Source organism: Callithrix jacchus, chromosome 10 (assembly GCF_049354715.1).
Source record: "Callithrix jacchus isolate 240 chromosome 10, calJac240_pri, whole genome shotgun sequence".
NCBI classification, from domain to species: Eukaryota; Metazoa; Chordata; class Mammalia; order Primates; family Cebidae; genus Callithrix; species Callithrix jacchus.
The window spans coordinates 85883821-85911662 of NC_133511.1; the positions used below are offsets into that span (position 1 = coordinate 85883821).

At 46.9% G+C, this 27842-nt stretch overlaps 1 protein-coding gene across 15 annotated transcripts in view; it reads left to right on the forward strand.

Annotated features, from left to right (window-relative positions):
• The window catches only part of NAV2 (neuron navigator 2), a 768760-nt gene extending 750064 nt beyond the window's left edge, over positions 1-18696 (forward strand). For 14 of the 15 annotated variants that reach the window (XM_035264232.3, XM_078340757.1, XM_054242162.2 and 11 more), the window contains 6 exons: positions 1550-1704; positions 1920-1991; positions 3764-3960; positions 5286-5404; positions 12402-12605; positions 15260-18696. In XM_035264232.3, the coding sequence (XP_035120123.1) occupies positions 1550-1704; positions 1920-1991; positions 3764-3960; positions 5286-5404; positions 12402-12605; positions 15260-15385 (873 nt within the window). In that variant the 3' untranslated portion in view covers positions 15386-18696. The remainder of the gene's footprint in view (positions 1-1549; positions 1705-1919; positions 1992-3763; positions 3961-5285; positions 5405-12401; positions 12606-15259) is intronic. The other variant, XR_013523354.1, reaches the window with a different exon arrangement.
• The last annotated feature ends 9146 nt before the right edge of the window (positions 18697-27842 follow it).

Below are 27842 nucleotides of genomic sequence, written 5' to 3' on the forward strand. Positions count from 1 at the left end.
TGACCTAGTCCCAGCCGAGAGTTGGAAAATGCGATATAAGACCTGTTCATTCATGCATATAGTGCACTGATGGATAATTTACTCTAGCTGGCCCTATTCAAAGGTACCAGAGGATCAAAGGTGGATTGAAAATGACTCCTTTGCCTTAAGGATCACGTAGTGTACTTGAAGATACAGGTTTCTAGACCGCACTTCTTGATGTCTATTTCATTAGGTTGTTTGAGGCTGGGTATCTGCACCATCCACAAGTTCCCCGAGTAACTTGATGTAGGTGCAGGATAAGAGAGAAGTACCCAGAGCCCCTCTGTTGAGAGCCTTTGTGTGAGTTAGGGAACTTCTCCCGGGACCAGTAAGTGAAGGCTCCCCAGGCAGGGAGAATCAGATGCCCAGGGACTAGAGCTCATGGTGAAGAGGGACTAAAAGAACTAGCCACTTTAAAAGGTGGGCTTTTTCTATTGCTAACAAGCCATATTTTGACTTAAAATGGAGGCCCAGCGTGGGCAGGTGCTGGTAGGAGGTGGAGAAGATGTTACTCCCAAGCAAGCAGGCTAGCATCTAAGACAGGCCAGTGTGGTGAAGACACAGACTGGGGCAGGTACCCAAGTCTGATCCATGCCCACTGCTCGCCCACTGTACACTCTCAGGTTAGGCACCTGATCGTAGCATGCCTCAGCTTCTCCATCTATAAAATGGAAACAATCATAGTACTCACCTCCTAGCTTATTGTGGGGCTACAGAAGTTCCTGTGTGTAAGGCTCTTAAAGGCCTGCCTGGCTCTAAGTGATGCCAGCTCTCATGATGATGACAGTAACGGCAGGCAGGCATCCTAGGTTCCCCGCCAGGTCCTTCTTACCTTCCTGTTTCAGCCTTTCTCCCTGATGTGCCATTATTCTTCCTCTTCCATTTCTGACATGCATCCCTTACGCCAGACATGCAGGGCTGTGTTCTAGTCCCTGCTGAGCCAATGCCCCACCCATTCTCCAAGGTAAAATGCAAAGCCTGCCCTTTCAGCAGGACTTCTCCAAGCCCAGTGCATGTAGACTCATCTCCCAGTGCTACTCAGCATGACTTAAGTGTGTGTCTGGCTCCTCTGCTGCTCTGATGTGTAGAGGGCTTCTGTGTATGTAGCTCTCAGGCAGATGCTATGGAGGTACCAAGACGTACAGAGCACCTGCAGTAAGGAGCCTGCTGGGAGGTTGGCATAGTGAGAAATGCCAGGAAAAGTAACAGGATTTCTGGAGAAGGTGGTCAAACAGTAATAAAAACCATGCCTGGGCATGGTAAGAGCACTAGGGTCAAGGTTATCAGTCATCAGACAAGTACTGGGAGGCAGGACTCGCGCCTTACTCATCCCGTGCCCACCCTACCTCCCCTAAGCACCAAGCCAACCCCCTGTAATAGGCAGGCACCCAGAATGTGTTCACAGCACAGCATCATGAAGGGCCTTTCCGCCTCCACTGGCCTAGGTGAGATAAAGACCCTGAGCAGGTGTGTCTTTACTAGGTGTGTTCACCAACTTGTTCTCCTTCGGCCCTCCTGGCCACCGTAGGAATTGCGCCAGTACCTGTCCAACCTTGCTGACCAGTGCAACAGTGAGAACAACGCTGTGGACATGCCCCTCGTCATCATCCTGGATAACCTACATCATGTGAGCTCTCTGGGCGAGATCTTCAATGGGCTGCTCAACTGCAAGTACCACAAATGGTAAAGGCTGGTTCTGGACCTTGTAGCCCCAGGGAGAGAGTGCTGCCACTGATGGGGCCTGTGTGGGAGTGAAGCTGTGTACCTCTGTAGGGTTGGGAGGGGCAGCGGCTAGCCATCCACCAGCCTAGATGCACAGGGCCACTGGCCTCTGTGAGCACCTCGTTCTCTAGCTTGGCTTCGACTCACAGTTTTCTTTTCCTTTATTTTACCCGCAGCCCTTACATAATCGGCACAATGAATCAGGCTACCTCTTCGACTCCCAACCTGCAGCTTCATCATAACTTCAGGTAAGTTTTTCCTTCCCTTGTCCAGTTAAACTATGGAATCATAAAGAAGGAAGGCAAGAAGGGGCGAGTAGAGAAGCCTGTGTTGAGTGTCTGTTGTATGTTAGGTATTGCTAAGCATTTTTTTCAGCTTAATTCATTTAATTTTAACTTCAGCCTCAAGTAATTACATTTACCACTCGCAGTTTACAAATGGGAAAACGGAGGCCTAGAGACTTAAGTGCCTTAGGTGAGGTCACACACTGGTCAGCGGCAGAGTGGAAACTTGCACTCAGGTCTCTGACTGAGTCCTGCTGTCGCAGGGTCAAGGGGGCAGCTCTGGAAGGGACTGCAGGTGCCCCTGCTGCCCTGTTTGTTACCAGTGGTGTCTCTCTGTCCCAAGTGAGCATGAGCAATGACAGCTTTTACCTAAAATGTCCTCATCTAATGGGTTCTATAGCGAATCCCAGCTGCTGTGACTCCCTGCTGGCTCGTCTTCCCTACCCTGCCACAGCACCACGCTGGTCCTCTCTTGTGACCAGGGCATGGGAAGGACTGTTCACCTCTGTTATGCCAGGTTGCATTGTTGCCTGATTGGCATTGCCAAGCACCCCTTGCCCCATATTGAATCTCAATTGACTCCACCTTTCCTGCCTGGGCCCTTAGAGGTGGGTGTGAAGCTGTCTTCTGGGCTGGGGCCTCCGGCTCATTTCCACTGGCATCTCTGAGGGAGATCTAATGAAAGTGTGTCTGAATGTGATTACCAGAGAAATGTTGACTCCTCCAGCACACTGAGAGCATGGCTCACCTCTGCATTTAGGCTGTCCCCCAGTCTTGTTCGTGCTTTCCCCTAATCAACCCCCAAATCCATCGTCCTCCTCTTTCCCCATCACTGCCCCATCATCACCCAGCACACCATTGCCATCACCTTCTAGCCAGTATGTCTGCCTGCGGCTTGCCCCCTGCAGGCAATCCTCCACCCTGTGGCAGCCCGACCAGAGTGAGCATTCTAGAGTGCACATCTGACTGTAGAACTCTTGTGCTTAAAGTTCTTCAGTAGCTCCCTGTGGCCTGCAGGATGAAATCCAGACTCTGTGGGTTGGCAGGTCAAGTCTGAATTTCAGCTGCACTAAACCTCTGGTAGTTTCTCCAAACACCCATGCTGTTTCCCATGCCTTTGCAAATGCTGCAGCATCACCCCACTCCTCACTCCCACACCTGCTCCTGCCTTTCCTTATGTTGCTGCTGATTATCTGTCCAGTCTTAGCCTAGACATCCCCTCCTCTTGGGAGCCTTCCCTGATTCCCTTAGACTTCATCATATTTCATTTCTCTCTTTGCCTGTCTGCCTCTTCCACCAGACTGTGAGCTCCTGGGGACCAGGACTGTGTCTTAGTCATAGCGATAGCTCCGTAGCCTAGCACAGGGCCCGGCACCAAGCACAAAAGGCAGTTTATTTCAGTGGTTAGAGCCTAGCCTCAGGAGCCAGGCTTCTTGGTTCTCATCTTAGTTCTTCCATTAACTAGCTGTTTGATCCTGGACAAGTTACATGACCTGTCTGTTCCTCACCATTTCTGTCTGTAAAACAGGGGTGGTGATAACATCTACGTCAGAGGGTTGCTATGAGGAACTGAGTTAATACATAGTTACAGTGTTTAGAACAGTGTTCGGTGCATAGCGAATCCAGTTTTTGCATTAGCACATACACCTTCTGTTTCTAACATGCTTTGGTTCCTGAGGTCAGCCATCATTTGGATCACTATCATCATCTTGAAAAGTGTTTCTGACTTCCTCCAGATGGGTGCTTTGTGCCAACCACACGGAGCCTGTGAAGGGTTTCCTTGGCCGGTTTCTGAGGAGGAAGCTCATGGAAACAGAGATCAGTGGGCGGGTGCGGAATATGGAGCTGGTAAAAATCATCGACTGGATTCCCAAGGTCTGGCATCACCTCAACCGCTTCCTGGAGGCTCACAGCTCCTCGGATGTCACCATCGGTGGGTGGGAGACTGAGGGGTGGAGGCTGGCATCCTCGGGTGCCCATCCTCTGGGCCCTGGTCAGGACAGCACTCTGCAGGCACAGTCAGCAGAAGCTGGACTGTCCATAAAGATAGAAATGGGGGCAGAGGGACAGTCACAGACCAGGTCGACCCCAGACTGTTAGTGGTCTTGCAGAAGAGAGATGTGACCAGCCTGGCCTGATACAGAAATAGCTGACTCACTAAAGAGCCCCTACCTCAAGGTTCCCCCATGCTGAAGCTACCCTCTTAGGCTTTGGGATTGGCTTTGCTTGAAAAATAAAGTTTTGCCATCATTTCTGAAAGCTAGACATTTAGGACAGAGAAGAAAGATCACTAATCATGTATCTTGACATAATTTTAATTTGAGCTTATTTCTTCTGTCCTTGTTCATACATATGTTTTATGTAGTGGCAATCATAGCATACGTAGAACATGTTCCTTTTGGCTGGGCATGGTGGCTCACGCCTGTAATCTCAGCACTTTAGGAGGCCGAGGCAGGTGGATTACCTGAGGTCAAGAGTTTGAGACCAGCCTGGCCAATATGGTGAAACCCTGTCTCTATTAAAAATACAAATAATTAGCCAAGTGTGGTGGCATATGCCTCTACTGCCCGCTACTCAGGAGACTGAGGCAGGAGAATCCTAGAACCTAGGAGACAGAGGCTACAGTGAGCCAAGATTGCACCACTGTACTCCAGCCTGAGCAATAGAGCAAGACCCCATCTCAAAAAAAAAAAATCCTTTTTCATTTAGTGTTATCTCATAATGCTAAATGTTTTTTGTTTGTTTGTTTTTTGAGACAGGATTTCACTCTTGTTGCCCGGGCCAGGCTGTTCTCAAACTCTTGACCTCAGATGATCCACCTGCCTCAGCCTTTCAAAATGCTGGGATTACAGGCATGAGCCACCACACCTGGCCAATTACTCCATTTTAAAATTTATTTTTAAAGGCTACAAAGTGATCAAATGCAGATGTACCCTCATTTGCTTAATCGTTTCTGTTCTTTTGGACATGTAGTCATTTGCTTCCATTTTCAAAAATCAAGATTATTAATGCCACAGTGCACATCTTCCACATAAAGCCTTTCTTGGAGGAGGGAGACCCCAAGGCGGAATCAGGGATCAGAGCATCCTTCTCTGTGCCCACCATCCAGGGCTGGTAGATCTGCATTCAGGCCTCAGTCCTGCCATCACTCAGAGTGCCCAGGGTCACTCTGTAAGGGGTACTTAGACTATGGCTTCCCCTGATGCTCCATTAACCACGCCTCTTTCAGTGCTAATGTACTTTCGCTGTGGTCTCCAGGCCCCCGGCTCTTCCTGTCATGCCCCATCGATGTGGATGGCTCGAGAGTGTGGTTCACCGACTTGTGGAACTACTCCATCATCCCCTATCTCCTGGAAGCCGTCAGAGAAGGACTCCAGGTGAGAAGACACCACCTGCTGGCCTCCTCGAAGTTGAGGGGGCACTGTTCTGGTGACCAGATGAGTTGTCTTTATCTCTTCCTCTAGGAATCTGACTGACATGGGGTGACAACCCCTCACCTGGGAGATTGTCACTGTAGCGCAGTATAGGGATACCTGGCTGCAAGTCCTGGCTATGCCACTCATTAGTACTGTGACCTCAGGCAAGCTGGTTAGCCTCTCTGTGCCTCAGAGCCCTCATTGATATCCTGCCACAAAGAGTTTTTTGCAAGGATTAAATGAAATTATGGCTATAAAGTGTTCAGCATGGTGAGTGCATGAGAAGTAGAACCATACACATGTGTAGCACTTCACAGTTTGCAAAATACTCTCCTGTCTGCCTTTTGGTTTAAGCCTTGGATTAGTCCTGGAACTTGGACAGAAATTTAGTTTTCTACTCCATTTTTAAGAGAAAAATTGAGGGTCAAAGAGGATAAATGATGTGCTGTAGGTTATAAAAGGGAAACTTGAAAGATTTGGGATTCGAACCCATGCCTTCTGGGTCAAATTCCAAGTTCTTAGCCCTGAGGCTGGTCGCACTCTCTCCCTGACATCAGGACCCCTGCCCTCTTAGGTAACTTTGGGGCCCATAAGGCTGCCATGCTGGTTCTTCCTGCATGGCAGCAGTTGGAAAGCACTAATTCTTTTTTTTTTTTTTTTTTTAGACAGAGTCTTGTTCTGTCACTCAGACTGGAGTGCAGTGGTGTGATCTTGGCTCACTGCAACCTCCACCTCCTGGGTTCAAGCAGTTCTTGTGCCTCAGCCTCCCAAGTAGCTGGAATTACAGTCATACGCTACCACACCTGGCTTTTTTTTTTTTTTTTTTTAATTTTAGTAGAGATGGGGTTTTACCATGTTGGCCAGGCTGGTCTTGAATTCCTGGCCTCAAGCTATCCACCCACCTCAGCCTCCCAAAGTACTGGGATTATAGGCATGAGCCACTACACCCTGCCCAGAAAGCACAAATTCTTTACTTCTCACTTAACCCGGGGTTTAGAAGCTTGCCATTAATTTAGAACTTGGGATAGTTTTATTGTTGAGCCTGGAGGCAGCCTAAGAAGTTCTGTAGGTTTTTAACACTCACAGTGAATAATTAGCAGACATCATGCATGGCTGAATAACCCAGAAACCAGTTTGGTAGCCAGGTTTCCAAGAGCTTCTTTGTTTCCTTGGTACTGGACAGTGGGAGACGCAAGATGCTATCGTAGGCCTGTGGAGGGTGCAGGGACCCGTGTGCACCCGCAGACACATGTGTAACAATGCAAGTTAATGGATGCAATCAATGTTTGTCGTTTCTGTATATTGGGCTGAACTGGGTAATATTCCACTATTTTCTATAGCAGCAGTGATGGTCTTCAGAGGCATTCAGGACAAAGGGAACTTGAAAAGGAAAATATTTTGCCTCTTGTGACACATTTCATTAAACTGGAACATATGTGTCACAAATTCAAGGCAGCATATTGAAATACAAGTGTATTGTGAAACCAGAAAAGAGCAAGAAATTAGGCAATCTTTGGCCAGCCCAAAATCATTAGTTAGCAGTGCTCTATCAACTGTTGCTTTCATACAAGAAGGTATGAATGATTTTTAGATCTTTGCAGTGGAATCTCCCTAGGTAGGTGAAGTTACTGGCCTGGGCAAATTGACCATAATATAGTCCTTAATCAAATGGGTTTGGTAGTACCACAGACCCAAACAGCCACCCAGTCATTCCTATACTGGGGCCGGTAGAAGCATCTCCTACCTGCTGGATTCTTGCAGTCTCTCTTGTTTCAGAAGCCTCTCTCTGTTCTCATTGGTGGCTTCCAGAGAGTACGATATGCCCAGCACCTCTGGGAAACCCAAGCTCCTTTAGAAGAGCAAAGAGAATTGTAGGCAGAGGAGGTGGACTGTTTCCCCCTATTCCACCTCACCTTCTGCCATTTGCTTTCTAGTTACTCCAAATGTGGTCTTCTGATATAGGAAGGGGAGTGAACCTCAGTCACTGGGAAGAACTCATGGGCTCTGCTGAATAAAGGCCTCCCCTCCCCTGGGAGGCATTAACGGGGAAGCGGGAGCCTGTCTGTGCTCCAGCCTTGAGCTGCGCTTGAGAAAGCCCCTCATTGGTTACCAGTGGTTGGCAGTGCCAGGGCCCTTCTCCTTTGGACCTAAACCTAAAAGAAAGCTTTCTGGGCATGACTGGGAAGGAACTTCCCTTCCCACCTAGGAGAGGTTGCTGATCATAGGGGAGCATTGGATATTTTTCCTAGCATGAGGAAGTGAGGCCCCAGCCGTCTGGGGCAGGGAGTAAAGACACGGTCCAATCTCAGAACTTGCCAGTTCAGTGTGAGGCAGGAAACATCGTCACTGCTTTGTGCTTCGAGGTCATTTGAAGGTCAGACTTTTAAGAGTGCAGAGCAGCAAAGGGAGGCAGCCAGAGTTTGCATCCTACTAAGTGGCTCAAAAGTGAGTCACTGTGCCCCAAACCTGTGACCTCACCATCCTGATGAGCCCTGGAGACAGTATACACTACAGATTTCTGGGGAAGCTTGCTGTGTTCTTCATGCCTCTGGTTTTGGAGGAATGTTTGCTGATGTTTTTTGAAGGCCTGCTACTTGCCAGGCACCTTTAGGGCCCCACATGCATGATTTCATTTAGTTCTGACAGCCCAGTGAGTCTCTCACAGATGAGGAAACTGAGGCTCACAGATGTTCTTGCCCCTTTCCAAGTCCACTCAGCAAGGTATGGTGGAGTGAATGTTGGTACCCAGGATTAGCTGGCCCCTCGGCTACTTCTGTTATTTTCAGACTGTCCTAGGGACCTCCATCACTCTACTGAGAAGCCTCGGGTGGCTTGGGGAACCAAATACAGAATTTTATAGATTGTAGTTCTCTCTATAATTTCATGCGACAAAATGATTCCTTTATTTAAAAAAGAATATTAAAATTCGCTTCTCTTTTTCATGTTACTTTGAGTCCATGCCTACCCTAGGGTCACCTGCTCCTCACCTAACCTGGGTAAGTGGCTGTGAAGTGAGCACATGCAGTTCAGTGTGAGTCATCCTTTGGCCCAGGTTCTAGGCTAAGAGATGAAGTCCCTAGAATGAGTTCTGATGGGACTGCTGTGTACCAGGAGCAGGAAGGAGGGCTGCTTATGGTAGCACAGAATTGACGGGAACATAAGGAGACCTGCTGTCATTGGGATGAGGATGGCTCCCAGGCAGCCCCTCCCACAGGCACACACATGCCAGGAGGGAACATGATGTCGCCCTCTAGTGAACTAAAGGTTGCACTGCGAGTGTGTGTACGTGCAGATGCACACGTGGAACCTCTTGGAGGAGCTTCATCAATGTGTAGCCGATGCATCCTTCTGTGCTGTGCACACGCTCCTGGAGCCCCCTGCATCCCACAGTCAGAAGGCTCACAGTGATCCACGTTGTAGTTTTCAATGTCTCGGCTCCCTGTTGTCCTGTTCCCATTTTTCCTGACCCAGTGGGGATACCAGGTTCTTACCCCTGCCTTGGGGAAAGTGAATGTTCTTCCCTCTGTGTCTGTCTGTCCAGCTGCCTCTGCTGCTGCCCTCAGGGCTTGCAGTGGAGCTGAGGAGCTTTATGATGTTTCCTTTGCTTGCCATGGTACTTACACAGCCACTCATCACCCAGACTTGAACATGTTCAGTGACAATTGAGGAGGCTTGTAAAAATATTTTCTGTTCTTACAGATGATGTTAGCATCTATCTAATATGCATTTGTCTTATGACTCAGTCCTCAGTCCTGCTCCCCTTCAGAGCTGTCATTGGAAACACTTACCAAAGTGTCTGAAGTCTGCAGGGTAACTCAGAAGACCTCTCTCTGTGCCCATGGCAGGCCTGGTGCCTGCAGGGAATGGGGACAGTGGAGGATGAGTGTGGAGTCATTTATCAGATTAGCCAGCCTGCTCTGAGTCTCTGGACAGGCCTCCCATCTCTTGGCCTTGGGTTTCCCATCTATGAATGGACAAGTTTGGACAAGAAGAGTGTTTTTTCAGGCTTGTTTCTATGAAGCCCAAAAGTTCCCCAATCTACTCAGTTGAGGGCAGAAATTAAGAACAAATGTTTGAAAAGCACGGTGCCAGATAATCTCTGAGGATGTGTTCAGCTCCAAGAGTTCTGGCCTCCATGATTCTGCAGCCCTGAGCATTTTCTCATCCAGGCTATGGGCTAGAGACAGAAGCAGTAGCTGTTACAGAAACAGTAGCTGTGAGGGTTTGGTTCAGCCTCATGTGAAGTCTGGCTTGGGAAATGCAGCCCAGTTCCACAGGGAAAGACCTCAGGAGAAACTTCTAAAAACTGCACAAATGTTTCTAATCTGGAGCAGCCTTCTTTTGCTTCAAACATCCCACTTTTGTATTCTCTTCTGCCCTGAAACACATACCCACAAACACGTGCCTCTCCCATAATTCTTTCCTGCTCACACTATAGTTGCCTTTCAAATGCCAGACTGAGTTCCTAGGCCTGAGTCTCACTCCTGCCCCAGGTAAAGGAAAACGTAGCACCAGACTGGGCCAGAGCATGAGACGGGAGGAGTACTGGTGTCTGAGAAGTCAGTGAGTCATAGGAGGCTGCATGTGTTAAGCAGAGGGGGTGATAGCCACAAATGCAGAGAGATGGGCCCGTCTGAGAAGGGGCAGGGTGGGCAGCTTCTCTGACAGAAATCACACCTAGAGGTCCCAGGTAGCACAGACGGTCATGGAAGCATGGGCACCTCTGGAGGGGACAATGAGCCCAGCAGGCTGACACGCTGATATCTGGCCAACAGCCTGCTCCACGTCTGCCTGCTCTGGGTCTGGCTGAGTCATGTGGCTCAAACTGAGAGTTGTTCAAGGTGGTGTCAGTCAGGAGGGGTGGAGAGCAAAAAGACCTGGAAAAGGAAGCTGAGGTTCTAGGTTCACAATAGGCCCTACCTGATAACCTTTCTCAACTGGCTCTGCTCTTTAGGCCTTGATTGCCCCATCTAGTAAATGGGGGGTGGGACTAGGTGGCCTCAGCTCCTTCTCCTCAGAAAGACATGGTTTTGTTGGTTGAGAGCTCAGCTCTGCACTGTTGTCAGCCCCTTGCTCTCTGTACCCTGTATACCTCAGGATTTCTAGGAGGGCAGGGGGAGCAGACAGAAAGACAGCCGTGGCCACCCTAGAGACACACACAGCTGTGGTGTGGCCCACAGGACTGTTTAGTCTCTCTGTCCCAAGGGACCAAGTGGGCCAAACTAGTGGGCCGTAGAATCGGACACACTTAGTTTCCAATTCTGTCTTCTTTCCTCCCTGGACCTGTCTCCTCATCTGTAAAACACGGGTAGTAGTACTTCCTTTTGGAGTTGCATGGTGGTCAAGCAAGATATTTGTGAGCATTTCTCACAGTACCTGGCACGCAGTCAGCTGGAAGATGTGGGGGCGTTAACGGGAAAGACATAAAGCCTATACCTAGCTATGTAATATACAAAGCTTCGCCTTGGGAAGGGAGTCCCGCCTAGGTTCCTGCTCTTTAAAGAATGTATGTATTGGCTGGGCGCGGTGGCTCACACCTGTAATCCCAGCACTTTGGGAGGCTGAGGCAGGCAGATCACAAGGTCAAGAGATCGAAATCATCCTGGCCAACATGGTGAAACCCTGTCTCTACTAAAAATATAAAAATTAGCTGGACATGGTGGCGTGTGCCTGTAGTCCCAGCTACTCGGAGGCTGAGGCAGGAGAATCACTTGAACCCGGGAGGTGGAGGTTGCAGTGCACCAAGATCGCGCCACTGCGCTCCAGCCTGGTGACAGAGCAAAACTCCATCTCAAAAAAAAAGAAAAGAATGTATGTGTTTCTTGAAATTGCTAGTAATGGTAATAAAATCAGTTTACCATTAGATAATTGAGGCTTACGAAAAGGAGCTTGGAGGCATGGTGTTGATTTTAGTATAAAATTAAGTGATAACATAGTTTACTGTTTTAAGAGACAAATAGTGATTATGGAATTTTGAGAAATACATGACAAGGGAGAAGCCCTCGTAATTTCACTACCTATGTGCAACTCTGTTAGCAATTTGCTGTTTTGAAAAGAACAGTGCTTCTAGATAGGGACTGTGACAATCAGACCCATTTCAAGAAATGGGGTTTAACTGAGCCAGGACTGGCCCGGCACAAGGCATGAGGATTGTTTGGGCCCAGGAGTTTGAGACCAGCCTGGGCAGTGTAGGAAGATCCCATCTCTTAAAATTTTTTTTTAAAAAATTAGCCAAACTGATGGCACACAAGTAGTCTCAGCTACTTGGGAGGCTGAGGGAGGAGGATCACTTGAGCCCAGGAGGTTGAGATCACAGTGAGTGTGATCATGCCAGTATACTCCAGCCTGAGCAACATAGCAAAACCTTGTCTTCATACAAAATAAGAACAAATATTGAGCCAGGGCCATTATGACCTCTGCCTGCAGTGTTGGTGCCCAGCACCCAAGGTATGGAGGAGGTATTCTTTGGGTAGGTACACCCGATGGAGGAATAGAGCTGGCTCTTGAGAGCTGATAGCACCTGTTTCTACGTCCACATCCAGTGACAGCATGTTAGTAGTTTGAAATCAGTCGTGGTGGGTGTATACCATGGAAGTTGGCAAATGCTTCAAATCAGGTCATTGTTTTTTTCCCCCAGAGCCAGTTTTTCAAATTGGATTACAGAGGCTCAGAGTTTAGGGTCACACAGTGAGTCAGTGGCAGAGCTGAGACATAAACCCAGATCAGCCTGACTCCAAAACCTGTGCTCTTGACCACTGGGTCACGCTACCTTCAGCCTTAGCACCTCGAGCTGTCTGCATCTTGGATGACTTCCTGAGGATGGAATTCTAGAAGTGGAATTCCTCCATCGGGGAATGCATAATGCTGGGTTCAGGGAGTTTTTCAGAAAGCTGCAAAACTGGGGCTGCAAGAGAGATCTTGGCCGCTTCCAGACTGTTCTTTTTTTGCCTGTTTTCAGCTCTATGGAAGGCGTGCCCCCTGGGAGGATCCTGCCAAGTGGGTAATGGACACATATCCATGGGCAGCCAGCCCACAACAGCACGAGTGGCCTCCCCTGCTGCAGTTAAGGCCTGAGGATGTCGGCTTCGATGGCTACTCCGTGCCTAGGGAGGGATCGACAAGCAAGCAGGTGCCCCCCAGTGATGCTGAAGGTGACCCGCTGGTGAGTCCTCAGACACCAGAGCAGCTCAGCATTCATTGAGCACTTACTGTGTGTTGGGTAGGGTGCAGAGCCTCTGGAAATACAAAGGTGACTAGACCCTGCCTTGCTTTGGAAGGCTGGACCCAAATGACTGGGCCATCTGGAATATGGCCCCAAGATTAGGGCCAGTTTTGCCAATATTTTGTTCCATGGTTTTAGTTTTTCACTAAAGACTTTTCCTCAGAAATGTTTTTCTGATACTAGATAAAAGGTTAAGAATTGATTTTTTCCCCCTTAAATGTTCTTATACCTACTGTCTCTACACAACTCTTTGCCCTCTAATTTGGGATGCCACCTCTATTACCTGCTATCCTATTACTTTGATCCCTCCCACCAATAACATAGCAGAGGAAGAGGTTGCTAAGGACCAGAAACCCAAGTCAAATGATCAGGAGGGTAGGCAGGGAGAGGTTTAAGGGCCAGAGGGACTCAGAGAGGAGGGGGCCTGAGTATGAGTCCCATGGCCATTGAGATGAGCCAAGTCCTTAACACTGTTTAAGGTTCTTATTTATTTGGCTGTTGCTAAAACAATAAAGGTCGTTTAAGAAGCACCTGTGCTGGCTGCGGTGGCTTACGGCTGTAGTCCCAGCACTTTTGGTGGCCGAGGTGGGTGGATCGCTTGAGCTCACAAATTTGAAACCAGCCTGGGCAAAGAAACAAAACCTCTTCTCTACAAAAAAATACGAACATTAACTGGGCATGGTGGCATGTGTCTATAGTCCCAGCTACTCAGGAGGCTGAGGCGGGAGGATGGCTTGAGCCGGGAGGCAGAGTTTACAGTGAGCCAAGATTGTGCCACTGCACTCCAACATGGTTGATAGAACCAGAGCTTGTCTCAAACAAACAAACAAACAAACAAATAAAAGAAATGCCCAGGCCAGTAACAATAGTATTTCTTATTAATTGTAGTGTTCTACCAGTGTAAGACCCATACAGAGTCATACTGCTAAATTAGACCTAACAAATCAAAAGTCCTATCAAATAAAGAGAAAGCAAATATACCCAAACCTCCCATGGTTAAAGGACTATTATCAGGCCTTAAATTTAGCCCCAAGCTTTTTTGGCAGGCACAGCAAACAGAAAACACAATACAGAATATTTTTTGCATTACCTAATGAAAGAAAATATTTATAAAAGATGAGCAGGATTAGAAGACAACTGATTGGCTGTTCTATTCGTAGCAGCTAATTAATTCCCTAGATTTAAAAAAATAGGTGATTCAGGTTGCCTGCCATCCTGCTGTTTGGTGGAATGCAGCTGTAGTTCTGTTGAAGATTGTAGCGGGAACTGTATTTTTTGAGGATTTATTATTTGTGTTGTCATGCACAACCTGGTTTGCAATATTTATAACAGTGGTCTTCCAGAGGAAAGAAGTGTTCTTTAAACAGCCATTTGCAACGTTAACCATTGCTGAAAGCCAAGGGCAAACTCATGAGGTCTTACATAGAAAATAGAATTTCGTATATTGAGAGGAAAGAATGGCCAGCCTATCCCTAAACAATCTTTTCTGAGCTGGTAACATTTGTATCACTGGTTGGACACAGAAGATTCGTAGGTAAGACCCAAGATTCTTGGAATTCTGGAAACAGAATTCTACTTCCAACTCCAGACCCCCAGAAGTGAGCAGCTGTGCAGTCCAGCCACTTCTATTACCAAGTTAGATACCTGCTATTTCTCCCCAGTTCTGCTCTTTCTGCCTAGGACCATGTGTCTCTATTATCATAGCTCTCTTATTATGATAAGAGTCATAATAGACAGATTCAAGAATGCTGTCTCTAAACCCTTGTCTTTAAGTCAGATGATGATGACAACAGATGACATTTATTAAGCACTTACTATATGCCAGGCCAGCCCCTCTTGTAAGGGTTTAATACACATTGCATCATTTTATTCCCTACTTCAACCCTATGAGAAGTGTTGCCATTCTCCCCCATTCCACAGATGACAAACAGGAGGCTCAGATACCTTAGGTAACTTGCCCAGAGATTCCTGAATCATAAGCCAGGGCTCCCTGCAGTCAGAGGCTCTCCTTATAACTGGTGCTTCCCCTCACCTGCCTGCCATGGCTTCCATAGGAGCTGGAACATAGTTGACTCCAGTCTCACCTGGCCAGAGCCAGGAGAAGAGATGGGTTTGATGCTTGTCGAAGTCGGATGGGGTCTATGTGCTTCAGATATCAGTGATGCTGACGCCCGTGTTCCAGGGGATGCTCAGTCACATCTTCATGCAGGCTGAGGGCTATGCCTGAAAGGTGTGCCCTCCTAAATAAAAAATAAATAGAATTTTTCTAGAGAGCATCATTTTGTTTTCAGTGCTCTACATAGATTAATTCAATCAACACCATAACATCACAGGGCAGGTACTATTATTTTCACATTGGACCAGTAAAGAAACAAGTATAAAGAGGTTAAGCGTCCAAAGTCAGGCAGCTAGTAACTGGTGAAGTGGGGTTTGAACCCTGGAAGCCTGGCCAGAAGTCCATGTTCTTGTCCGTCATCTCCACTGTGAGATACTATCCCAGGTGAGTCTGGAGGAGGTGGCACAACCTTCTAGGAGGCCAGGGTGGGCGGCTAACTAGACAGAAAGCAGCTCATGCTTCTCCACTCTTCCCCTAGATGAACATGCTGATGAGGCTTCAGGAGGCAGCCAACTACTCCAGCCCCCAGAGCTATGACAGCGACTCCAACAGCAACAGCCATCACGATGACATCTTGGACTCCTCTTTGGAGTCCACTCTGTGACAGGGGCCCGGCCATGCAGCCCAGCACCCTCCTCTTCTCCTTGCCCCATTCCACCTGCATCCCCCACATCATCCTGAAGATGACTTCCTGAGCCAGCCCCCAGCCACAGCCTTAGAGCTGCGGAAACACCTAGACCCCTCGTCCTTCAGCCTCGACCTAGGTGCAGGCATCCCAGGTCAGCTGCCCGCGGACCGCTTCCTTTCACAGCGAGAACTGCACTACCTTCTGTTGTACTTTAATTATTGTTTTGCCTTGTTGCTGTGACCTCCCTAAGACACTGAAGATACTTCTCGGGAAAGGATCATCGCTGTTGAAAAAAAGAGAGAAAAAAAAGAATAGAACCCACCTGAAGCTCTGAAACCAAACAGCATCCTGCCTGGAGCTTCCCAGAGACAGAAGAGACTGGAGCAAAGTTGGAAACAGAGAAGCACGGCCTCTCCTCAGTGCAGACCCTCCAGACAGGGTCTCAGAGCCACGCAGCCGGCTGCAGGGAGAACTGGTGCTAACTCGGGTGCTTGCTTTCATCACGTTCAGCGCGCTGCAGAGCTCCAACACAGGGAAACCTTAGGAGAAAACAGACCGCGCTTTCGTGTTTTTTAAATGGTGCTTTCCTTACCCGAGAGGTATTTTGCCTGTTCCAATCCAACCCCCCTGTTCAGGTCCATCAGCCTCCAATTAGTCCGTGAGAGTGAGTGAAGGAGCAAGAATGTGAGCGAGTAGATGTTCGACACAGAACAGCATGTGTCTGTTTCCTTCTGATATATGAATGAATCAGGTTTTTTTTTTTCTGCAAACACTGTGTATAGTGTGACTTGTTCTACTTTGGAGAACTGATTACCTTTTGAAAATGAGGTTGAGCTTCTCCCTTTCTGATGCATTGATTTTTTGAAGATTTTTTTTCTCCTTCCCCTCTTGGTCAGAATCAATCCTTTGGTGAGAGTAAGAACCGCAGGAGCTGAGTTTTGGTTTGGTCCTGCTCAGTTTTGGTTTTTAGTTGTCCATCCTCACAGTCCTACACCCTCACCGCCTCCTGCTAGGGCTGGGGGCATCTGTGCCCTTTAAAATGGATGAGGACCCGGTCCTCGACATGTGGGTGAGCCATGGACCTTGTCTTCCCTTCTCGTCCTTGAGGGTTTAGAACACACACTGACACCTCAAGCGTCCCCACCCCAGCTTCCGGTGGGGTGATGAGGTCACCCCACGAAAGACTTGCACTTTCCTCAGAACCAACACGACGCAGCTCCACAAGGGTGAGGGGTCACCCTCCCAGAAGCCCCGTCTGGACGAGCCTTGCCTGACCTCTTCGGTGCTGACCTTCCCAAAGTGATGCCTTACTGGTTTTGTACTAACTGTGTTCATTTTACATAAGTGTCGTGCCTGCCTGGGGTTTGTTTGTTTGTTTGTTTGTTTTGTCGTTTTCCCCGTTGAAGCAAACAGGGCTAAAAAGTCATCTATTCATTAGGAGAACTCAAGTTGCTGTGACTTTTCTCATCCAAAAGACTCATTTGTGTGGATGCATGACCATGGGAAAAAGAAAAAAAAAGAGATCCATTTGTTTAGGTTCTTATCAGTCTCCAGCTGACAACCTGACTGGACAGTGATCTGTCTCGTGCAGGAGAAGGCAAAGTTTCTACAAGTCTGTGTGACCTTGCTGATACTTGCTCCAATAGAAACCCAGTCTGCTGTGTCTTTGACATACTGGTATTTTCGTTACGAAGTATGGTAAATTTTTGAGTTGTTTGTTTCTGTTTTATAAAGAGAATCTTTATTGGACACCAGTGAGGGTGTCTCTCTTTTAATGATCAGGGTTTTTATTCCATCTTTTGCATTTCTATTTCTGAAGGTTTGTCTCTTGGCATCTTTTCTTAGTTTCTTACCATAAGAGTTCAACCCGAAACTGCTCACTTCACATTGGGTGACACCATGTTCTTCCTCTTTAAAAAGAAAAGGGGAATGTGTCCCACTAACTGATGAAAGGAAAACCTTTCAACACTATCCCTGCTTTAATCTCAGCAAACTCAGGCTATTCTGCTTAGCCTTCATCGGTCATCTGGGTGTGAGTGTGTCTTGTTCTCTTTTTGTTCTTAATAAGACTTTCAAACCATATATTTAGCCTGTGGCCAGGGGGCCAAACCCTAAGACTTTGGGTAACCCTGGAGGGTGGCCCTCCTCAGACCATTTATCTCCCAGCAATGACGCTATCCTCTCGTACTGTGAATTTGGGAGGAGGTCAAGTTGACGTCTCCTCGTGGGCAGTTTTTCAGTCACCTTGTGAGTAGACACCGGCCAATGTTGTTTGAAACCTTTTTAATATGACATCCTCTCTTGTCGTTCATTCTGTCCCCTCTCCCACAGACTTCCCTCCCACTGGGTCCAGGTTCAGATCCAAGACTTCTGTACCTGGTGCTGTCTGATTGGTGAAAATTGACTTCAAGTAGCATAGCCCTTGTGTGATTCACAACTCCGTGTCCTTCCTAAAGTTTCGGGAAGCAGGGTTGTCTAATATGCACATTTCTTATTTTGGTCATATTTTTACTTCAGTGTCACTCACCTTGGACAAAGTGACTTTGACTCATTTAGGGCTCTATCGGAAATGCTTCCATTTTGCCTTTTTCTACAGTTAGGCCAATTTTGAAATGTATAAATTCTATGCAACATTTATGTTGAGTTACCAATGGAAGCCAAACGTTCTCTTCCCAAACTGCCAAGAATGATACAGGCCATAAATGAGATGGGAATACGTTTTAAGATTCGCTGGGGGTGGGGTGGGAGTGGGACAGGAACAAGACTTGCCTAGACCTTTGTTGTATCTTGGGGACTTTTACTTTGTTGTTTGATGCTTATACTTCAAAATTCTCTGTACTCAAATTTGATTGTGGCGGATCTACTTCAAAAAGGAAAGATAATCCAACTTTGTGGATACTGAATGGAAGGTTTGCTGTTTTGATCTAGTTTCCAGTGGAGCAGTTTATGAAATATGTTCTATAAGATGTACATTTTTTCATTGTAACATAGAAATTGTAAATAACTGATTAAAGTGCTGCATTTTGATGAATTTTTTCTAGCCATTTTTAAAGAGAAAACTAGGAATTGAGTATTTTGTGTACGGTATGTTTCCATCCTCCCTACCCTCCTTCCTCCCCTCCTCTCTCTCTCTCTCCCCCTTCCTATTTAATTTTCATTTGTCATGAGGTTTTTGGATTTGCCAATGATCTGCCAGACATCATGTCCCATGTCATAGAGAATAAAGCTGATGATTGTACCAGTCTTAAATTATTCATGATTCAATAAAATTGATGCTTATTTATTCAGATTAGTGGTTTGGCTTGTTTGTGCTAGAGCAAGTCCTCATAGGAGTTTAATTTCATGCTGAGAGCAAGTCAATCTTACCTGGATGCAGCAAACCCAGAGAAAACCCAAAACCTTTGCAAACTCATCTTGGCCAGTATGCCATTCATATCCCAGCTCTTCTCGGTTTCTCAGGTCTTTTTACCACTCCTGTGGAGCTTGTCAGAAATGTAGAATTTCAGATCCCTTCAGACTTGATGAATCTCCAGGGATCTGGTGGCTCCTCAATTTCTCACAAACTCCTAGGCAATGCCAGTGCTCTGGTGCGTGGACCACACACTGAGTGGGAAGCAACATCAGTGTCCAGCCAGCCCCCCAAGTCAACCCCTTGACATGAAAAGGATTTTTAAAAATGTATTGAATGCCTATTAATTTCCAAATGCTTTCCCAAATACTCAATACAATGTAAAATGATGCCAGACAGGTATTCTTAATCCCATTTTACAAGTGAAAAACAGAGAAAATGACTTGCCGAGGAACCTGTAGCCAGGGAGTTGTAGTTTCAGCCCCATCTTCTGACAGTCATGCCTTGCCAGGCTGCCTTCTCATCTTGGGGGCCTCCTGCCAAATTGCAGCTCACATCCATAGCAGACATAGGCAGTGGGAGATGATATTATATCTTTGCATTCACTTTTAATAGCAACAACAAAAAAGGCGTGGCTTGGAGCCCTGTGGGTTCACAGTGAAATTGATCCCACTTGGCTGGTTCAACTGCTCATGACATGAAATGTCTAACTCTTAACATACAACAGTGGCCTAACCAGGGAGGGGGTAAAGAATCCAGATATTTAGCATAGGCAGTTTTAATCCCTGTCAAAACAATGAAGGAGGGGTGGTACAATGGTTTGACAACTACATGTCCTGAATTCCAAGATTTTCCATGTCCAACATTCTATCCCATTGCTCCATGATATATTCTGATGTTCCCTAGGAATTATGATCAGCATACATAAAGGGCATGGTGGACAGATGGCTTTTTAAAGAGAAGGAAGGACCGGGCATGGTGGCTCACACCTATAATTCCAACACTTTGAGAGGCCAAGACAGGTGGATTGCCTGAACTCAGGAGTTCAAGATCAGCCTGGGCAACATGGCAAAACCCTGTCTCTACTAAAAATACAAAAAGTTAGCTGGGTGTGGTAGCACGTGCCTGTAGTCCCAGCTACTCAGGAGGCCGAGGCATGACAATCGCTTGAACCCAGGAGGTGGAGGTTGCAGTGGGTCAAGATGGTGCCACTGCACTCCAGCCTGGGTGACAGAGTGAGACTCTGTCTCAAAAAAAAAAAAGTCGGGGTGGGGGAAGGACAGGAACTGTGCATTTACATACTAACTTGGTACCAGACTACGGAAAATTATCTCTATCTTACAGGTGAGAAAACAGGCTGAGTAATGTTAAATTACTTAATATGTAGTAGGAATGGAATTCTTGGTATATTGATTCACAAAACCCATTCCCTTTCTGTTACACTGAGCTACAATCAGCTTAGTTTGGACTTTGATGGAGGATTATACATCCCTTCTGCATTAGCTGCTTGTTGCTGTGTAACAGTCCCAAGTTTGACATTTTCCAACAGTTTCTGTGGATCAGGGGTTCAGGCATGTCTTGTTGGGTACTGTGCCTCAGGGTTTCCCAAAGAGCCATAGTCAATGTGTGTTAAAGTTTGCACTGAAAAAATACTTAAAAGCAAGATTATAAGCATCATATTTAATGGTAAGATGTTGAATGGTTTTGCTTGCAGATTAAGAAATAGATAAAGATGTCTCTTACCACCACTGAATATTGTGGTAGAGATCCTAGTCAATACAGAGTAACAAGAAAAACAAATTATGAGGATTGGAAAAGGAAGAAATTCAACAATTTTTATTCATAGATAACACTTTGTACTTAGATTATGCAACAGAATTCACAGATAAGTTACTAGAAATAGTAAGGTTACTGTTTTTAAAGTCAGTACACAAAAATCAGCTGAACATCTATATGCAGCCAGCAGTTTTAAAATTTTAAGAATACCAATTTAAGAGCAAAAATATCAAATATGCTGAATAAATGCAATATAAGGTGTGCAAAACTTCTATACAGAAATCTATTAAACATTGTTGAGAGAAATTAAACCCCAAATAAATGTAGGAAAATATTATGCTTATGAGTTAGAATACACACATCAACCCCTACAAGATGGACTATAGATCTGATGCAATTTCATTTAAAAACCCAACAGGGTTTTTATGGAATTGACAAAATGATTCTAACACTTACATGGAAATGCAACAGGTAAGGCATAGCCAATAAAGACGAACAAGAAGAGAGAAATTTTTCTACCGGAAATCAAGGCTTATTATAAAGGTCATGAAGGCCATGTGGTATTGGTACAAGAATTGACAAATAGTTAAAAAGAACAGGATAGACATCCCTGAAATAAACCCAACACACACTTGCTTTGCTGTATGGAATCATGAAGAATGACTTGGAGGTGAAGAAAGTGTAACAACACATGACAATCGGATTCACTGGTTTTTACTCCAAAGCTGAAGGTTGGACCGTCCTCCGAAAGGTTAGTTTAACTAAGGCACCAGCTCAGGAAAGGCATTTTGTGTTGGAGCACTGTCATTTAGGAAACAGTATAAATGTTCAACCATCAGCCATGATTGGTTGGTTGCTGGTTTTTGTTTTTGAGACTGGGTCTGCTCTGTCACCAGGCTCGAGTGCAGTGGCGCGATTATAGTTCATGGCAGCTTCCACCTCCTGGGCTCAAGCGATCCTCCTGCCCCAGCCTCCTGAGTAGCTGGGACCACAGACACCACCAAACCCAGCTAATTTTTGTTTGTTTTTGAGACCAAGTCTTGCTCTGTCTCCCAGACTGAAGTACAGTTTGCGCCATCTTGGCTCACTGCAACCTCCACCTCCCACGTTCAAGAGATTCTCTTGCCTCAGCCTCCCGAGTAGCTGGGATTACAGGTGCATGCCGCCACACCCGCCTAATTTTTTGTATTTTTAGTAGAGATGGGGTTTCACCATATTGGCCAGTCTGGTCTTGAACGACTGGCCTCAAGTGACCTGCCTGCTTCAGCCTCCCAGATTACTGGGATTACAGGTGTGAGCCACCACACCTGGTCCTAGCTAATTCTTAAAAAATATTTGTTTAGAGACGGGAGTCTCACTATGTTGCCCTAGCTAGTGTCAAACTCCTGGCCTCAAGTGATCCTCCAGCCTCAGCCTCCCAAAATGCTGAGGTTACAGGTATGAGCCACTGTACCTGGCATAATTAGTTGTTGAATGCCCAACAGCTGGAATACATGTGTCTGGGGCATAGCAGATGGGTTGTAGCAGACATCAATAATTCCTGAATTTGTACCCCTTCAGCCTGACTTCACTCAAACTTGCAGTGGACATCTCCTGGTGTGCTTACGGTGTCCCATCTCAAGCACCTGCATCTCTGCTTCTCTACCTGGGACCTTTCTCCAAGTGCCGTAGAAGTGTGTCCAGCCCACAAGGACTAGGGACTTAGTGCCCCGGATTAGCCTATGCCCAGCTTTTCCATCATTCTGTGAGACAAATGGGAGGCATGGGAGACACCTTCCACAAGGTGCCTTAGGGAACCTCCAGTGGGACTGAACCCCATGTCACCCACAGTCATAATGAAGGAAACTTGACTGGAATTTCTCTCTTCCTTGTCACATTTTGCCTGCTCCCTCCCTCAGAGCTGGGACGATGATGAGATGAGTCAGGAACAAGGGCGCAGCCCTGGGAGTGAATCCTCTTTAAATTTTGCACCAACTCACCTCATGTACTTCAGGAGAGCCTAGTCCTGGCCCTACCCTCAGCCACGCTTCCTGCCACCATGGCACAAATGATCTGCACCCAATCCTTTCTCAGGATCTGCTAAGACAACTCAACAATTCCTCTTATTGTTACGGGTTAAATTGTGTCCCCCAAAAAGGTTGAAGTCCTAAACCGCAGTACAGAATGTGGTCTTCTTTAGGGACAGACTGGCTGCAGGTGTAATCAACTAAGATGGGGTCCCACTAGAGTAGAGTAGGCCTACCATCTCAGTTGACTAGTTTTCTCATAAGATAATGTGAAGATCCAAGAGAAGAATGCCATGGGAACATGGAGGCGCAGAAAGGAGCTAGATAGAGGCAAGGATGCTACCCAGAGTCTCAGAGGGAACAGATCCCTGCTGACACCCTGACTTCAGACCTCCGCCATCCAGAACTTCAAGAGAATCAGCTTCCATTGTTTGAAGTCACCTTGATAGTGGTTTTTGGCTATGATAGTCCTAGGAAACTAGCACAGTTATTTATCCAACAGAAAAGCATGCATATATGGGCCAAGAAACAGACACAAATGTTCATAGCAGCACTATTCATAATTACAAACACCAGAAACGACCTGCACGTCCACTGATAGTAGAATGACAAAATTGTGTTCTGTCAACACCGCATCACAGGGAAAATGTGGATGAATGTTGAGTGAACGTTAAGTGAAAACCGCCAGACACGAACAGATGCCAAATGTTTGATTCCACACCTATAACGTTCACAATAGCCTTTTGGAGTGGGTGCAGGCTTAGGTCATAGAAATATAAAGACAAGCGAGAAGGGAGAGGCAGCAGTTGGGAGGGGCGGAAAGGTGCTTTGGGGTGCTGGCACCTGTCCTCCTCTTTGATTTGGATGGTGCTATGGTCTGAGTGTTTGCATCCCTCCAAAATTCAGACAATGAAACCTAATTCCCAATGTGTTAATATTAGGAAGTGGTCCCTTACAGGGTGGTTAGGACATGAGGAATCCACTGTCATGAATGAGATTTTTGCCGGTCAAAAAGAAGCCACAGAGCTAGTGGGTCCCTTCCACTGTGTGAGGACACAGAGAACAGGAGCCACCTATGAACCAGAGAGCAATCCCTCCCCAGACTCCAAGTGTACTGCTGCCTTGATCATGGGCTTCCCACCCTCCAGATCTGTAAGAAATAATTTTCTGTTGTTTAAAAGCCACCCCAGTTTATGGTATTTCTGTTACACCGTCCTTACAGACCAAGACAGTAGTGGTGACACAAACGTTTGCTTTGTTGTAGATCTTTGAGCTATACGTCTTTGTTCTGTGCACCAGGTTTTTAGAAAGTAAACATGACCCCAGGCTGCCCACCAGGCCAGCATACCCAGGGAAAGCCGCAGTGCAGCTGAGAATGCTGCCCTTGAGCCTTGGCTGTGGCCTCAGCCCATCACTAACTCACTGCTTGAATTCTCAGCAGAAGGTCAGTTCCTGAATCCATAAATCAAGGGCATTGTCTGTGCCCACCTTGACACTAACTGATGTGTGAGTTTGGACAAGTTAATGTCACTCCCCTAAGCCTCAGTTTCCTCTTAAGTGCCCACTCTGTCTTGCAGGATTGAAGGAGGTGATACATCATGTGTGTCGGACTCTGTGAAACACGGACTCCATCTTCTTTATCTTCCCAGCTCAGACTGCTTGTCTGTGCTATCTCTGCAAGGGTCAGAGGATGGAGCTGTGGAGCTGAGGGCAGAATTAGGCCCAATAGGGGAGGTTGCAGAGAGGCACATCAGGATCCCATATAGAGGAAAATGTCCTAAGGGCCACAGGAGAGGCTGCTTTAATGGGATATGGAGCACCCCATCACCACTGGAGTAACACAAAGGCTGGAGAACAACCTGACGACCTGACCATAGCCACAGATGAATCATCGCCCTGGGTGACAAGTGGGTCCAGGTGTCTTGGGAGCTTTGTTCACCTGGCAGGATTGCATTGGGCAGGGGAGATAGTGGGAAGAGTGTTGAGGTCTGGAGACCTGAGTCTCCAGACTCAGGTAGGACTTAGCCTACCCTAGCTGCTACTCTGAGAAGTCCTATCCTCTCTCAGGGACATAGTCTTCCTCTCTAAGAGAGATTGCACTAGTTCAATGGTTCTTTAATGTAGCTCACCACCAGTGACACAGAACCTCCCCTATTGCTGCTGGATCGGAATGTCCCTGGGGTGGGGAATCAGGAATATAGACCTCCCTCAATTCCTATACTCCAGGGCCGCAATTAGAGGCAGCTCATTCCACCTCACAGTGGCCACAAGAGGGCAGCAAAGCACAGGCAATGCTAATCCTCAGGCAGGCGCAGCAGCCTTCCTTGGTGGACCTGCAAAGTGGTAAATTCACCTCTCTCTCAGATTTAGGCAGAGTATTTTAAAAAAGGATTGGGACCTGGTGTGATGGCTCATACTTGTAATCCGAGCACTTTAGGAGGCCAAGGCAGGTGGATCACCTGAGGTTAGGAATTCAAGACCAGCCTGGCCATCATGGTGAAAACCTATCTCTACTAAAAATACAAAAATTAGCTGGGTGTGGTGGCTAATCATGGTGAAAACCTATATCTACTAAAAATACAAAAATTAGCTGGGTATGGTGGCGGGCACCTATAATCCCAGCTACTTGGGAGGCTGAGGCAGGAGAATCACCTGAACCAAGGAGGCGGAGGTTGCGGTGAGCCAAGATCAAGCCACTATACTCCAGCCTAGGCAACAGAGTGCAACTCTGTCTCAAAAAAAGAAAAGAAAAGAAAAAAGATTGGGCATGACCCTCAGAAGGTCTAACACACTGTTTTTTACTCTACCCCATGCTTGGCGAATGAAGCTACATTCTCTACAAAAGGGGTAGGAAAAGGAATTTTTTTTTTTTAAGATGGGGTTTCACCATGATGGCCAGGCTGGTCTTTGAACTCCTGACCTCAGGTGATCCACCCACCGCGGCATCCCAAAGTGCTAGGATAACAGGCGTGAGCGACAGCACCTGGCCAGGAAAAGGAATTGATGTGTGTCAGGCATCTTCTTAAGCCATGCAGTTTGCCTTCATGGACTCGTGATCTGCATAACAATTGTGTGAGGTTGGTATCCACATCCCCTCTCTCATGACTGGTCACGGGACTTGGACAAGGTCTTGCTAATCAGAGACAGAGTAAGGACTTGAACCCAGGGCCTGACGGAAAGCGTGAAGCCTTGCTCCTACACCAGCATGCACCCCTGCCAGCCACTTTTGCCTATGCATTCATATCCATGACCTCACTGGCATGCCGCCTCCACCCTGCAGGTGTTATGACACTCAGGGGAGGAAACTGTCTCAGAATGGACTCCAAGCTAATGATGCTGCCAGAATCAGAACCCAGGTGCTCTAGCTTCCCTTCCTAGGCAACTAGGGAGCAGTTAGCTCCACAGGCTCTGGAGTCACATCAGGGTTCCACAGTTTACAAGCTGTGACCCTGGGCAAATGGTGCAACTCTCTCTGAGCTCAGCTTTGCTCATCTGTAAAACAGATGTGACAGTATTTAGCTGCAATAGATGCTGTGTTTTCTCAGTGTAGTTGTGGAAAGGTATGATACCTTTCTTCATCCATCATAAGACTCACGAATGACACTCCGCTCACAAACAAGAGAAAAACAGAACAAATTTACTTAAATTTATTGTTTTGTTTGGTTTGAGACAGAGTCGCACTCTGTCAGCAGGCTGGAGTGCAGTGATGCAATCTTGACTCATTGCAACCTCCATCTCCCAGATTCTAGCAATTCTCCTGCCTCAGCCTCCCAAGTGGCTGGGACTACAGGCATGCACCAGCACGTGAGCTAATTTTTGTGTTTTTATAGAGATGGGGTTTCACCATGCTGGCCGGGATGGTCTAGATCTCTTGATTTTGTGGCCTCCCAAAGTGTTGGGATTATAGTTGTGAGCTATGGTGCCTGGTCCTTAAAGTTTTATGTGACACAGGAGCTTTCAGAATGAAGACCTAAAAACCCAAGAGAAACTGTTTTTAGCCTGAGGCTCCATGAAGAATGCACAGCCACATAGAAAGGTGATTGGACAGAAAGGGTGTGATCTAATGCTACAATGCTAATAGGCTGAGTGGGGAAACCCAGCAAGACCTGACCATTCAGATTCTTCTTGGCCTCTCTGTGTGGCATTCCTTCCTCCCTGGTATGGGGCAAGGTCTCTTCTGGAATAAGGGTCTTATTATCTGCTACCAGACAAGATAGGTCAGAGAATTTCTTTATGGACAGCTTTTACACAGAAAGACAGGAAAAGTTATAGTCATATTTCTAGGTTTTATGGCTGGCTTTGGGGAAAAGGAATTCTACTTTTTATGGCCTGACTTGGGGGAGAAAGGTCAGCAGAAGAAAAAGGAAGGTCAGAAAGAGACTTTGTTTATGAGGTTGCTTTGGTGTCATTCAGTTCAAAGCACCCCGTGTGCTGAGACACTATACACTGGGTTGTCGTTTTCTCAACCCTGACATTGCTGTCACCATCCACTCTTCCTAACTGAACTGCAGTCGTTATCACAGCTGTTTTTAAAAGGCCACTGTGTTTGTTTTATGCTGCAGTAACAGAACATCTGAGACTGTGTAATTTATAATGAACAGAGATATATTTCTTACAGTTCCGGAGGAGGGGGACGTCTATGGTCAAGGGGCCTGAGTTCTGGGCAAGGACCTTCTTGCCACATCATCCCATGGCAAAGGGCAGAAAGGTAAGGGCGGGGGGTAAGGCGACTGAACGCATCCTTTTACAAGGGACCCACTTTTGCAAAAACTAACCCACAACCCACTCCCTCGATAACAGCATTAAGCCACTCATGAGGGCAGAGCCCTCGTGACCCGTCACCTCTTCAAGGTCCCACCTCCCAACATGGTTGCATTGGGAACTGCATTTCCAGCACACAAACTTTGAGGAACATGGTCAAACTATAGCAGTTGCCTGGATATTGCCAGGCTGGAATTTGTTTCTGGCTTTCTTTCTAGTAGGGACCAATGTAGTTACCGATGCTGGGATTGCTGCTGGGGAACCTGGGGTTCCATTTAGACACTGCCATGAACTTGCTGCATTACCTGTGGGGAATCATTCCCTGTCTGTGGGCTCAGGACAGTCAGGTGTGGAGCAAAGGCAACGTGCCTCCCTCACTGCTGACCTGTCCCCTCACTTCCTTGACTTGTCTTTGCTCAGTATCCCAAGTAAGCCCTGGACTAGCCTCGGGTACCATGGCAATGGAGAAGCTTGGAGGGTTTGGTGTTCAGTTATAGCTTCTGAGCCTCTTGGCTCTGGTCATTTTTTCAGTGGAACACAT